Here is a 14,623-nt window from a genome sequence, read left to right as displayed (position 1 = left end):
TTATTTGTTTGTTTGAACTTTGCTGGTTTCTTACTGCATTTGAAATTACATTTTCAGCTCATTGTAACCGGCGCTTTCACTAATGGGGGTAGCGTCTTAGAAAACTGTCTGTCATTACCTCTTTACAACTATTTTGCAGTTTTCAGTTCATCTTTATTTTTCACGATTTTGAACTCAACAGAGTCAATTGATCTTTTAAGTAGTGGGCATGTTTGACCTAGCCTCACCATGTCAGTTTCTATCAAGCTGTTTATTAATAGGAAGGTAACTCCGAACCACATCTTTCCTTTGAAACTAGATGAAATATTCAAAATCGGCCTGTTTCTAGAGGTTACAAGTAAATATTTCAACAACTTTCATTGACGACATGGAAACTCAGGCGTGAGCTCTGTGGTGGGATAAGAAATATATAATATTTGTAATAAGAATAAGACCTAGATTCAATGAATATGTGTGAAATTGCCTTTGGTATTTCAATAGGCAAAACTGCCTTTCAGATCTATAACGAGCTATTTTAGATGTGTAAAGGCATAGGCTTATTATGTGAAATAGAATAATGGTTATGAAAATTGTAAAAAAGCTATCGATTTTCTGGCTATGAACATTTTAGCGAAAAAATTTAGAGTCTCAGACGATGAGCATCTGGGAGGTCAGCTCAAAATCTCAGGCTATGAACAATTCTAACAAGCAGTTTGCTGCGTGTTAATTGCATTTTAAAAACATTGATTTTTGCTTCTGAATTCTTGCGTTTAAGATCATAAGTGTGTCATCGCAGAGAAATGGATAGACTTCTCTAGTAGTTTCTTTCACTCTTGAGGCTGATTGGACGATTATTTAGTATCTCTTTGTAGCGCCACGGCATCTGAGATTCCATGTGTCACTATTGATGATTAGATAATATGACACGGAATGTTGCCTCTTAACAAACAGTCTAGTATGTCATTACAAAAGTTAATTTCCAGCCTCAATTGTCTTCCCTAATCTCATTTTCTTTCACTTGTAATTAAATATTTTACACGCGTGTTGAAGGAAAAGTGGAAAAGCCTGTGCTTATTGATTTAGAGGGAAATCAAAGGCCTCTAATGAATTGAATAGAACTTGTCTTGATATATATATTAACAGAATTGTTTAACATGTAGCTAGATCTATTCTCCTTTAATGGAACCATCGACCATTAATTATTTAACGTTGTTTACACGCATGTTCCGAGTCTTCTCTTTTACTAGTTACACTCGCTGCACCAGCTATAACCATTTTCTGGCTCTCATCATTCCAGGTTTTCTTCCAACGTGAAAAATGTACAGTTTATCATCTGAGGAAATGTTGTAAAAAAGGACTTTATTGCAATGTTCCACTATCATCCAAAATGAGCAGCAAACAACTACACCACATTTTTATATCTCCCATAACTTCAACATGACTGCCAGTTAGTGGAATCATGAAGTGACCTCATTTTCTGCATTTACATGGTGCAGACAACTCTGCTTTTAAAAATCTAGTTAATCATATCTAATGGCAATTGAAGTTTATACTGACTGTTTAAAACTTGGGTAGCAAATTTGAAGAGCCCTGTTGTTATGAATATGAAATATTCTACCAATTTCATTTCCAAAAAAAAACTTCAGTTTACTGCGAACAATATGAACCATGCAGAAAACTGCCGAGTAGACAATAATGAGAAGTTATCGTTTCTGTTATTGTGATTTTATTTAAAAATTACTCAATAATGAGACATTTTTAAATAAAATTTAAAGAAGACAGCTAAAAGTATATACATGCACCATCTATTTATAACGAGTAACACTTTTCTGTAAGTGTGTATCGTGTGAACTAACCCTGTGCAGCAGAGTAACCTCTTCGCACTAGACGGTATCTAAATACTGCTTTTTTAAATCTTCGAAAAAAGGATGCAGCATTTTAGTAACTTTAAAATTTGTAAAATCTAATTGCATTATGTTAGGAAGTCATTAATTTTATAAAATAATTGCTGCCCAGTATAAACTTTATTTTATGAGTAAATAGATTTAAGATAACTTACGTTTATTCTTGCACTTCATTATTGTTGGTGAGGTTGTTGTCAAAATACCGCTTTCGCTTGAGTTACAAGTTTTTAGTCCTTTTCAAAGACTATTGCCAAAATAAATTCAAAGATCTCTCCAGTTGAATTATTGAATGCTGCTGACGCTGCCACCTGCACCCCTTATGTGATTCTGCTTACTTACAGGGAAGTGTTCAGGTGATAGAAAGTGCTCATTTTGGTATATCAGTGAATATATCTGGCAGAAGCACCTTTGAACTCAGCAGTGTCAATGTACAGTATGCTGCCGCCAAAGATACTATTCTGTTACAGCTGGTAAGGAGCTATTTGCATATTTCTAAAAACAGTTAAAAATTACTGTTTTTAGATGATTATCGCTGTTCTTCATACATAGCAGAAGATTAATATTTTGCGATGCCAGCTTTAGTGGTAGCCTTAGCAACTACATAGACTGATCCTGCGCATCAATGTTTAGTGGTAGCCTTAGCAACTACATAGACTGATCTTGCACATCAATGTTTAGTGGTAGCCTTAGCAACTACATAGACTGATCCTGCGCATCAATGTTTAGTGGTAGCCTTAGCAACTACATAGACCGATCTTGGGCATCAATGTTTAGTGGTAGCCTTAGCAACTACATAGACTGATCCTGCGCATCAATGTTTAGTAGTAGCCTTAGCAACTACATTAACTGATCTTGCGCATCAATGTTTAGTGGTAGCCTTAGCAACTACATTAACTGATCTTGCTCATCAATGTTTAGTGGTAGCCTTAGCAACTACATAGACCGATCCTGCGCATCAATGTTTAGTGGTAGCCTTAGCAACTACATTAACTGATCTTGCTCATCAATGTTTTTTCCATTTTCTATCTAAAATCCCTATTTTTAGTTATAGGTTATATAGCTTTTTGATTTATAAAGCCCCAGTTGGACATTAGCTAATGGAAAAGCGTGACAAATTGATTGTTAAGGCAGAATCAACATAACTAACAAATTTATGCTTCTAAAATATAAAAGACAACAAATGTACGTTTTTAAATTTTATTTTATCCTTTTTGAATTACACACTTGAAATATATTTTTTCACTTATGAAAACATAGTAAAAAAACTGTTTTTATCATATTGTTATGAAAATAAATTATTTTTGCTGTCATAGCAAACCATTAGATACTCTGACGCATACTTCTAATACAAAACTTCAAGAAATTACTGGAATCTACACGTGAAAACTAATAAAATCTAATTGTGCTTCAAAGCATAAAGTAAAACTTTTACTTTTGTAGTATATTTTTTGAAAACAAAAAGAAAACTGGTCATACACTTGCAGATAGGTGTCATTGCATAAATTTGGAGTTGCCCACTTTTCAAATAGTTATAAGATTTTTTACCTTTTCCTTAATTAATTTGATGATTTTCTGCATATCTGCATACATATACAATTATATGCATACTTTCAATAAATGTACTTTTGGATTCCCACTTGTACACCAGAAGGTTTTTTGAAAGACAAACTGCCAAAGGGAGTTTATAGGGGGACGGCGTACATGGCAAGCAATATTTTCACCTTTCATCTCCTTAAATTGGGAGTTATCCTCTACACACTGTTTTCAGCAACATGTGACTGATATGGTAATTATTCTAGCGTTGACCCACTAGCAAATTCAAGTAAACATTTAAGCTTAAACCGCATGCATTTGTTATAAGGTGTCTGTTCGGTCTTCGTAGCCTAAAATCATTAAAATGTTTGTAAAGATCTTGGGCATTGATTGTTAAAGATGCATTTCCACACATGAACTCATATGCTACTGTACTGCATGCATGTCTTTCTGTACTGTAAGAGACGAGCAGTTGGAATCTTGTCTCCTGTCTAGTTTTATCATAAAATTCAAAGCACCCTTAGATTCAGAGTACACATTTTTAATATATGGTTTAATTTATATATTATATATATACATGTATATATATTTATGTTTTATATTGTTTATAATTCAGAACACACTTTTTAATATACGAGTTTTGCAAATATTAACATTAGATTTATTTTGTAAACCTGTGTTTAACGCTTCCTTTAAGCTTTTTAATGATAAAGCTCTCTTTCACTGTAATTAGTAATATTTTTTGCAAGAAATCCCAGCTATGACAAAATGTTTCTTATAACATACTCTGTTTATTAAATTATACTCTCACTTGTACCACTAAATGGTGGAGGCTAGAGTTGATCAGCCATCGGAGTAACAAATTCTACTGTGATGAATCTCTTGTTTATGGGGTTTTAGAAAAATGAGGCTCCAGAGACACATGGAGGGTTGTCCTCTCTCGTTACTCTTGGAATAATATCTGGTGCTTGCTTAGCAGTGGTGCTATTGGTCGCCAGTGCATACCTGTGTTTCTGGATGGTTAAATTTGAAGATTCTTCCAACCAAGTGTCTAAAGGTATCGACATGCTCTGGCTTGTAGTTGATTGCAACACAGTTTCTTACCTAGAATAATTATTTATGTATAACTACTAAATTCAATCATACTCAGCCCTAATCTGACTTTCGATATGAATTATGAAAGTGGATTCCAAGTTAAGGCTTCAGCTATTGACAATTTAGTAGTCTTTTGTCTGGTTCTCAAGGCGTGCATTATGTAAACTCCCAACTTCTACAACTAGAACCAGCTGCTAAACAGGCCACATCAGCTTTTAAATAACCTAATTGTCTGAATAATATTATGTTTTACTCATTTAAAAATCAATGCTTGTCAATTAATTGTCTGCCACTGTTTGTTAAAGGTGTTTAAATAAAATTAAATTATGACAGCTAAAAATATATACATGCACCATCTATCTATAACGAGTAACACTTTTCTGTAAGGGTGTATCGTGTGAACTAACTCTGTGCAGCAGTGTAACCTCTTCACACTAGACGATATCTAAATACTGCTTTTGTTTAAATTTTTCAAAAAAGGATGTATCATTTTTAGTCACTTTCGAATGCGTAAAACCTAATTTTATTATGTTAGGAAGTCATCTATGGCAATTTTATAAAATAATTGCTGCTCAGTGTAAACTTGATTTTACGAGTAAATAGATTTAAGATAAATTATACTTACATGTATACTTACTCTTTTCTTTGTTATTTTATTGATGCGGTATCATAGGAAAAGCGATATAGCAAATATTCGTCAGATTAAAAGCTTTGTAAGTGTTAACAAAACTGCTCACAAATAAATCAAAAACACTAAATATATCTTAATAGATCATCCGCATTCAATTTGAATTGTGTTTATATTAATTTTCTTTGCTTAAAGAGAAGAATAGAGAGCGTAGTGCATGGAGTCTCTAGCTATCTAGTCGCTAGCTATCTTAGATGGTTACAGTGTTGTTTGCTTGCTATAACATGTTATTCTGTTTGCTTTAATGGTTGCATGAATAATAACTCACCAAGGGTTCATATAGCTGCTCTGTCAGGTAAAGTTTGTTATAATTATTGAATTTGATTTTAAAATCTACTCAAAAATAAATATAGTTTAAATATTTATTGAATAAACTATATCGCTAACATGTACCTCAACACAATTTTTATTAAGTTTATAGCCTGGTTTTTCCAGAGTTGCTATTTGAACCCTTAGGGACGTCGCTATGACTCTCCTACTAGGTCTACTACTACTTAACGTTGTGTTTTCTTTGCTTGCCCACTCGTAGCCTTGAGCACACCGTCCCTAGACACGTTTGGTACTCTCAGCTATGCTGAAATTGACACTAACTCACTTATCAAGAGCTGGCAGGATATGAGGTTCACGGAAGGTGGGTTGACTGATTATCACTATCTGTATATCTATAACACGGGGCCTGTGTTTAGTTGGCACTCTTTCTTATTTAATCTAATAGCGACAGGTATTAAATATATAATTGTTTTTCTAGTGATATTCAGCAACAAACTATAAAATCTGGTATACTCTGTTAAAAAAACCGTATCATTTTGTAATTGCATAAAATAAAACATCAATCTTCCTTAACAGGTATTCATCAATGAAAATTTTCAAGCTAAGGGTTATTTTAGAAAAAACAAACAAGCAAAATAGTCATTGATCAGCATACATAATGAAAACATGGAAACATGCCGAGAGACCACTCGATTAGCAGATTGATCTATATTTATATTTTTATTTTTCTGTTCCAGGAATGCATCGAACATTGTTTCTCTCTCTCAAATATTTTCCTATCACCTTTATCAGAAGTGTTTCTGCAATGAACCAAGTAAACCCTTTATCAGAAGTGTTTCTGTAATGAACCAAGTAAACCCTTTATCAGAAGTGTTTCTGTAATGAACCAAGTAAACCCTTTATCAGAAGTGTTTATGTAATGAACCAAGTAAACCCTTTATCTGTAATGAACCAAGTAAACCTTTTGCTCACACCTGGCTAAAAAATTTTCTACTATGAACAAAAACTTGGCTGGCTGCTGCTTTGCAACAGCGACTTCTTGCAATACGCAAAACCTCCGATTTCTTCTGACAATCGATGATGCCTTTAGTTAGAAGACAAAAACCTCATAACTCCATAAGACATTACTCCATACATAAAAAGTCATTGCAAAATCTGGTTCTTTTTAATGTAAACACCCTCAAATACACCTTTTTTTAAACATTTCATCTGTATTTAACTATGCCTATCACCTGCACTGCTGCCGCTGCCTCTGTGTTTATTTTGTTGCTTCTTGGCTGATGTAGAGCTTCATATTTACAGTAAATTCTGTTTGGTTGTCATGATAGCTGTCATCGTGGCTCTCTCACCCTGCTGCCATCATGGCTCTCTCACCCTGCTGCCATCATGGCTCTCTTACCCTTCTGCCATCATGGCTCTCTTACCCTTCTGCCATCATGTCTCTCTCACCCTGCTGCCATCACGGCTTTCTCACCCTGCTGTGATCATGGCTCTCTCACCCTGCCGCTATCATTGCTCTCTCACCCTGCTGCCATCATGGTTCTCTCACCCTGATGCCAGCATTGCTCTCTCACCCTGCTGCCATCATGGCTCTCTCACCCTGCTGCCATCATGACTCTCTTACCCTGCTGCCATCATGACTCTCTCACCCTGCTGCCATCATGGCTCTCTCACCCTGCTGCCATCATGACTCTCTCACCCTGCTGCCATCATGACTCTCTCACCCTGCTGCCATCATGACTCTCTCACCCTGATGCCATCATGACTCTCTCACCCTGCTGCCATCATGACTCTCTCACCCTGCTGCCATCATGACTCTCTCACCCTGATGCCATCATGGCTCTTTCACCCTGCTGCCATCATGACTCTCTCACCCTGATGCCATCATGGCTCTTTCACCCTGATGCCATCATGGCTCTTTCACCCTGATGCCATCATGGCTCTCTTACCCTACCGCCATCATTGCTTTCTCACCCTGCTGCCATCATGGCTCTTTCACCCTGCTGCCATCATGGCTTTCTCACCCTGCTGCCATCATGACTCTCTCACCCTGATGCCATCATGGCTCTTTCACCCTGATGCCATCATGGCTCTCTTACCCTACCGCCATCATTGCTTTCTCACCCTGCTGCCATCATGGCTCTCTCACCCTACTGCCATCATGACTCACTCACCCTGCTGCCATCATGACCCTCTCACCCTGCTGCCATCATGACTCTCTCACCCCGCTGCCATCATGATTCTCTCACCTTGCTGCCATCATCTTGTCACTACCATTACAACTTTCATTTTGGCTATTAGGTCTTTCTAACCTTTAGACTCTAAATGTCATCAACGCTTCTCTACAACAAATGTCTTTCATGTGTTTTATTTGGTTATTCATACTCAATAATACATCAGATATTCACAAATAGGCCCTAATTCATCTGCTTCCTCCTCGTTCTCTCATTCTGTCCAGCTATTTCTTTGCTATTTTGCAGTTTTTTCTCTACTATCTGTGTGTGCACGGGTGTGTTCTGTTTATTAGCAACATACAATAACTTGGTACATACCGGTAAATGATTATGCAGAAATGGTAATTTTGATGAGGCGTTGACACAGGGGGACGAAATAACAGAGCCTAAATATAACATATTGTTTGTTAACACACTTTGTTTATTCAAAGCTAGTATTGATACTTCATAGATCGCTCTATCTGACTCGTTAAAAATCCTTGTTTTAAAATTAGTTTTGTAGTGAATTTCAAACGTATTGCAACGCCTATCTCTGTCACTAACTATTCTAACTAAATGCACTCTTCTTTTTGTTTTCTCACTTAAATGCCTTTTCCTAAATTCCTGACAAGTTTTATAATTCTTATGTAGATGAAATGGAAATGAAAGAGCTGTCAGGCCAAAACTTCACAACAGCAAATGAGGGAATCAGGTCCAAACAATCACTTATTGGAAATGGCGACATCAACAGATCTTTGCATCTAGGATCGATGAGGGTCGACTCTAGCAGTGATAACAATACTGGCAGGGTGGGTACTAGCCGCTGGCTGCTGATTTATCCGCATGAAAAACTTGAGTTTGTTTTTGTTTCATAGTTTTTCAATGATCTTTCGAGATTGTTTGATTGATAAAATAAATAAAAATACAACAAAACATATATCCTGTACAAATGCATAATTATTTATTTTTCAGACACAATTTAATGAGAGGTCTTTGTGATAATTAGAGGTCTGTGTGATAATGCTTTTAAAACTGCGTGTGAAGTACATGATGAAGATTAAGTTTGCTGATAGTGGTAACAATTTTTAAAGTGTTAACACACTTCAATGTGACATGTTAACAAAGTTATAAATTTGCTAACATGTTAACATGTTTAAATTCAACATGTTAACAGGACTAGAAAATTACAAGGAGCTATTAATCACTCGGTGTAATGCTATTCTAAATTGCCTAAACTATTATTCTCATGCGCAGCTGAACATGTATGGATACCCAAACCAGCGTGTTCCTGATATTATATTCATGTATAAAACTACAAATCTGATGTTTCAGCAACCTCTGAGTCACAGAAGACCACGGTACCGGATTGCAAAAAGGTCAACCGATATCTCATCTAGCGATGACCTTTCTAGCATTGATGACAACTGGACAAAACGTAAAGCGTCTTGGAGAAAAGGAACTGGTTTGTATTTTATTAATATTCTTTAAAAGAGAAAAGCCAGATTTAAATTAGTTGAAGACTGCGATTGTAATATTAACCTCAAGAACTAATATTACATTTTTACAACTTTGCAAAGATGAGGTTAATAAAACTAGTAGTATTATATGTATTTTTGATTTGCTCCAACAGTGCTTTTAACTTCCACTGAAACATGAGAAAACAAATCCTGATTATGTGTACACAATAACACTACTAACCACGAGTTTCCCTTTTGCTTGTTGCTTACTAACCTTGACTTACTTCCTCTCCAGCTCAGGAAACCATTCCAGAATGTTCTGAGAGTGACCTTTCGCATTGCGAGGTCGTACCATCTGCAGGTACAATCATATTAGTCCCACTCGTCGCTATAGAATCTTTCACCCTCTTTTCCACAATATATTTTACGGATGTATTTCAATTTATTATATGTGTGTGAATAATGCAGTTTGAAATCTGCCACCATCTACTTTATTATTCTTTAAGTAACGCAAATTAATTATTTTTTAATTTTCAAATGCACCTTTAATATTCTATGTTGTCCTTATATTCAGAGCAACAGCTGCGTAACCTTGCTTATCATTTCTAAGGTTATCATGACCAATCATTGCATGACACTCCTACTAACTCATTGCAACCTTTAGCATTATAGAAGCCGTGTCTGTCCGTCTGTCCATAGCCAATGCTGGATGTTGAAAAAATGGTTGCATCGTATGGGATTCGAACCTGGGACAACGGGCTTCATTGCCTGGCGCACTACCACCTGCGTTTTTTATGTTTTAGAGTTATTGTGTTTATACTTATTCTCTTTGCTTTATTTTCACACCTGACAATCTCTCACAGCACACTGGATAGCCTGGTTACTAGTTGTCATAAAACAAGTTTATTCAACTACAGCCACGTTAACTTGATTAAGCGTTGTCTCCTCTTGTAAGCTGGGTAGATAACTTCAAGACAAAGCGGCTTACAAACCTTGAATTGTAAGATTGTGACACTTTTAGATTGCTAAATGTTGTACCATAACTTTTACCGAAACTAAAAATTGTTCATTTAACAAACTCTTAGTTTCCTGTTCATAAGACCTTCCAATAGAAAAGAAATATATTTTCTGACGGGTTTTTGTAGAATATTTTTTTGTATTCTATAAATTTATTAAAACCTAATTATGAATTTTATAAACCATCTTGCTCATAATGTAATTTTTAATCAGCTGCAGCAAGCAGTAAACTCTGATCAAATTTTCATCTGCAAATAAACTTTAGGCTTGCCATTTAAAACTTGACGCTACTTCAGAGATTATAAAATCTGACCCAAAGGCATGAATATCTAGCTCTGTTCCAAATGCTAGAAGCATAAAGTCTAAAACAACTTGGCAGACATTGCATGATTTTGATTCGGATTGCTTATTGAAGCATAAAAAGAATAGTCCGTAGCAGGTCTCAAACTTCTGGCCTGCTAACTAGCAGACCAGTATGCTCACCACTCCACCACGGCTCCTTCTTGTTGTACGATGGCACTAATAGATAATAAGAGGATGATGTACTAAAAATAACTAGTTTTTCATGGTTCAACTGTCAGTCAAAGTGCTAAAATGCTAACGGCTACACCGTAGTTCCGCCTTGTTAAGTGTTAGCACTAATGACAAGAGGTGATAGATGATGATAAATAATAGGTGAAAAGTGTACTGAAGACAACCAGTCTTTCATTTAGTAAGTTTCCATACAGCGGTAGCATAGCAACACACCCCCATGTGGCGCTGCAATGCCATCATGGAAACAGCTGTGCCCCTCTCATTCTGTTCTTATTCTGTGTCGCTGTTTAGAAGTGAAACACCCAAGCAAGACACCATCATTTTGCCATAGAAACTGCCTTGGCGATCAACGACGTTGAATTTGTGCGTGCACATAGGCCTTGCTTTTCTGTCGCGTAATATTCAAACATGCTTTGGCATAAGGCGTCGAATAATCATCATTCTACATTTATCGAATCATCATCCGCTAGTCGGCCCAGTGTAGCGGTTCGCACTGGCACACCGCTAGACTATCGCTGATTGATAACTTGGTAATCGTACAACTGTCTATACATATCACTTCAAGCATAGATTGGCTGCTTGTGAATGTATCAAGCGTGCTCACTACAACATGAAATTCGCCTTTCTTATGCCTATGGCCTTCGCTAACCGGTAACTGGTTACAGGGCTTCCACTGCGCTCTACCATGCTGTTGTGATAAAATTAGATTTTAGATGAAAGTCACACTGGCTTTCTATTTTCTACTTACAGCAACAGCGCGACGGGCGCATTTGATGAACAGAGACTTCGTACCATATGATGCAGGACTCTCCAGCAGCAATGAGTACAGACCTTACAGGTGAGTCAGATTTAGCCCTAGCTTTGTGTTAGCCCTAGTTCTGTCTTAGCCCCATCTCTGTCTTAGCCCTAGCTCTGTTTTAGCCCTAGCTCTGTCTTAGCCCCAGCTCTGTCTTAGCCCTAGCTCTGTTTTAGCCCTAGCTCTGTTTTAGCCCTAGCTCTGTCTTAGCCCTAGCTCTGTTCCAGCCATATCTCTGTTTTAGCCTTAGCTCTGTCTTAAGCCTAACTCTGTTTTAGCATTAGCTATGTTTTAGCCCTAGATCTGTCTTAACCCTAGCACTGTCTTAACCCTAGCACTGTCTCAGCCCTAGCTCATGATCACATATTTAGACCTTGATGATATCTAGCTTACCGAATTTCTGGTGACAATATGAAGAATGTTACTTGTATGCTTAAATAGCGGTTTCAGATGAGGAAACTTTTAACAAAACTGTTTAGACAATAGATTTCCAAAATGCATAATTGCCAAATGGGCAATTGCCATTGGACGCTAAAACCTGGTACAAACCGTATCGAAGTATGTCGGGGTTGTCCTCTCGATTAACGCGTTAACGATGGCATCATCAAAGCTGGAAATAAAATCAACATGTCCGGAGACGTTTCTACTGACAAACTTTCGATATATGGCCGAACATCCACAGCAGTCTGTACTATGTGTACCACCCTGGCGATGGTGATTGACTGTCGCGGATTGTTTGACCTATATTTTCTTTTCCTTTACTATGCCACAGATTATTGACTGGTGTAACCACAGATGGGTTTGTGATAGCGTGAACAGTGTTACTACAGAGGATCACTGATGTTCTGTGAGATTACTGCTGATACACCGCAATACAGTGTGTACTAGTCTTTGAAAAAATGAAATTAATTTGCTGTTGGAGTTGCCTTATCTGATGACATCATCTTTATTTGCCTTGATGACATCATTTTATTTTGGTGATTGATTGACTCTGGCTGGTGCCTAAACACTAAATAAATTACAGTTTATAAAATATGTTTTTATCAAGTTAATGATTCGCTATAGCTTACTGTTCATAATTCATTGCTTGGTTTCAAAGCTAGCTTTTAGGTTTCCGGTCTAGTGCCAGCTCTAAATAGTGCCAATCTATTAAACAGTTTCTAATGTTAGTCACCTGACTCACCTCTGACAAAAAAATTACAGTCTGCCTCTCCCCCAAAAATAATAGTAGAAATTGAACGATTGGATTATTTAGGGGTAGATTAACATTAACATAATCCAAGTTTTACAGCTACATGCAGTTTACCAATTGCACCATCTACTGTCAGCATTGACTGCATTATAACGTTTAAGATATCTAAGGTTTTTTGTTAGTTTTAGTATAGCAATGGAATGTGAATTTTATCTATTTATGTTTGGTTACAAAGCTAAAACAGTAGCAGTAGAACTTTTATTATTTCAGAATCTCTGCTGTCTAAAGCACTCTATAATCTGCACTCAACCACCCACTTCCCATCTAAACCAAACAAACTAAAACCACTAAACACATAAAACATAAATATATTGCCCATTCTATATCTTGAACACCCTCATATTATAAGAATTTCTCTTAAAAACTATTGAATTTTCATGTTATTGTTCTCTTCTTTTTTTCACACAACCTGATTTGCTTTTGGTGAAATGTAATGGCGCTTTTGGTGATTTGATTTGCTGGTGAAATAAAGTTAATATCGATTCAAATAAAATCAATTTAAATAAGATGAATGCAAATAAAATCAATTCAAAAAAGATCAATTCAAATACACACAAATAACATGCTTAAAGGTTTACTTGCAACATAATTCACATTACAGCTATATGGTATCAAAAGGTTCCCCATGTTTTACTCTACTGTGTTTACTCAGCCATAAACGAAAACGCCGTAGTTTGGAATGTCTTTAGTTCGTTGACGTTCTCAAACATCGTGGTTATTGTTTTGACACGTGATGTTATTACGTGAGATGAAAGGTCAATAAAAGGCTCGATATAAAACGTCTCGTAGCACTAGTTTATGACAAACCCTGGGTTCTACCGAAAAACCCGTATAAAATATAAATGCTCGCTACTTTACAGTTTTGTTTCAGCCTGGTCTAATCATCTAGTCGTAATCTGATCATGTGACCCATACTTTCTGCCAAACAACCCGAAAAACTTCTGCAGCATTTTTCAACTACCACAGGTGACCAGCAGGCTCGTCATGTTTATCAGAGAATGATATGCACTCCTTCGAGCTAGGGTTAAAAAATTAAACAAATTTTTACGGTAGGTTTTGAGATATCAGTGCTCAAAGTGACAGTATTACGATGATGGTGAAATATACTCGTAATGACAATAGGCATGGTTTTATTGAATGTATGAGGTATATTTGTGAAAATATTTCGACAACTGAGGTTGCATGAAAGTGTAAACAGAAGCCATCGTGTTCAGCTGCGTCCCATTTGAGCCGTTTTGGAAAGGGGTTCCAAACTATGGCATTTTCATGATGGCTGCGATTAATTGTTCATTTTGGAGCTTTTAAGAGCTTGTAATCACATTTCCACATATTTTGCACCTACAACACAACAGAGTAAGACATGATGAATCTTTTGATACCAAATAACTGTAATGTGAATTTTGTCGCAAGTCAACCTTTAACAAGTCTTTTTTCATAAAGAACCAGCACCAATAAACACTTGCTTCCTGCAGTTCCTACAAGCTACTTGCTTAATATCGGTATTTCATTAGCTATAATTTCATTTCATACAGAAACATTCTTCAAATTATGCCATACAATAATCGTGAAAAGGGGTCACAGTTAATAAATCAAATAAATAGCATGACATATTGTGTTTAAAATTTTGTTGTTGTAAGAAAACAGATATTAGATAGAACATTGTTAACGAAGCTAATGATGATAATTATGTTCAAAGTAATTGTTTGAGGTTGTATGCAACTTGTTCATATCTTGAAAGCTGAAATGAGTTGAAAGTCTGTAACTTTCATGTAAAAAGCGAGGACACGAACCCGGAAAGATATTGAAACCTGTGATTGCCGTGAAATAAATATTTAGCATAGGCAGAGCCAGCAAATAAAATATTTGGAAAGGTCATCATTGCATT

At 36.3% G+C, this 14,623-nt stretch overlaps 1 protein-coding gene across 1 annotated transcript in view; it reads left to right on the top strand.

The window, feature by feature from the left end:
• LOC137406683 (uncharacterized) overlaps positions 1 to 14,623 on the top strand; it is an 82,045-nt gene that overhangs the window by 10,534 nt on the left and 56,888 nt on the right. The window contains exons 2-8 of the mRNA XM_068093296.1: positions 2,225 to 2,353; positions 4,317 to 4,473; positions 5,729 to 5,830; positions 8,334 to 8,491; positions 9,015 to 9,144; positions 9,435 to 9,500; positions 11,441 to 11,528. Coding sequence (XP_067949397.1) covers positions 2,225 to 2,353; positions 4,317 to 4,473; positions 5,729 to 5,830; positions 8,334 to 8,491; positions 9,015 to 9,144; positions 9,435 to 9,500; positions 11,441 to 11,528 — 830 coding nt within the window. The remainder of the gene's footprint in view (positions 1 to 2,224; positions 2,354 to 4,316; positions 4,474 to 5,728; positions 5,831 to 8,333; positions 8,492 to 9,014; positions 9,145 to 9,434; positions 9,501 to 11,440; positions 11,529 to 14,623) is intronic.

The sequence above is a fragment of the Watersipora subatra genome, chromosome 10 (genome assembly GCF_963576615.1).
Source record: "Watersipora subatra chromosome 10, tzWatSuba1.1, whole genome shotgun sequence".
Taxonomy (NCBI): Eukaryota; Metazoa; Bryozoa; class Gymnolaemata; order Cheilostomatida; family Watersiporidae; genus Watersipora; species Watersipora subatra.
The sequence above is the reverse complement of the archived record's forward strand: the minus strand, read 5'-3'. Positions and strand labels throughout refer to the sequence as shown.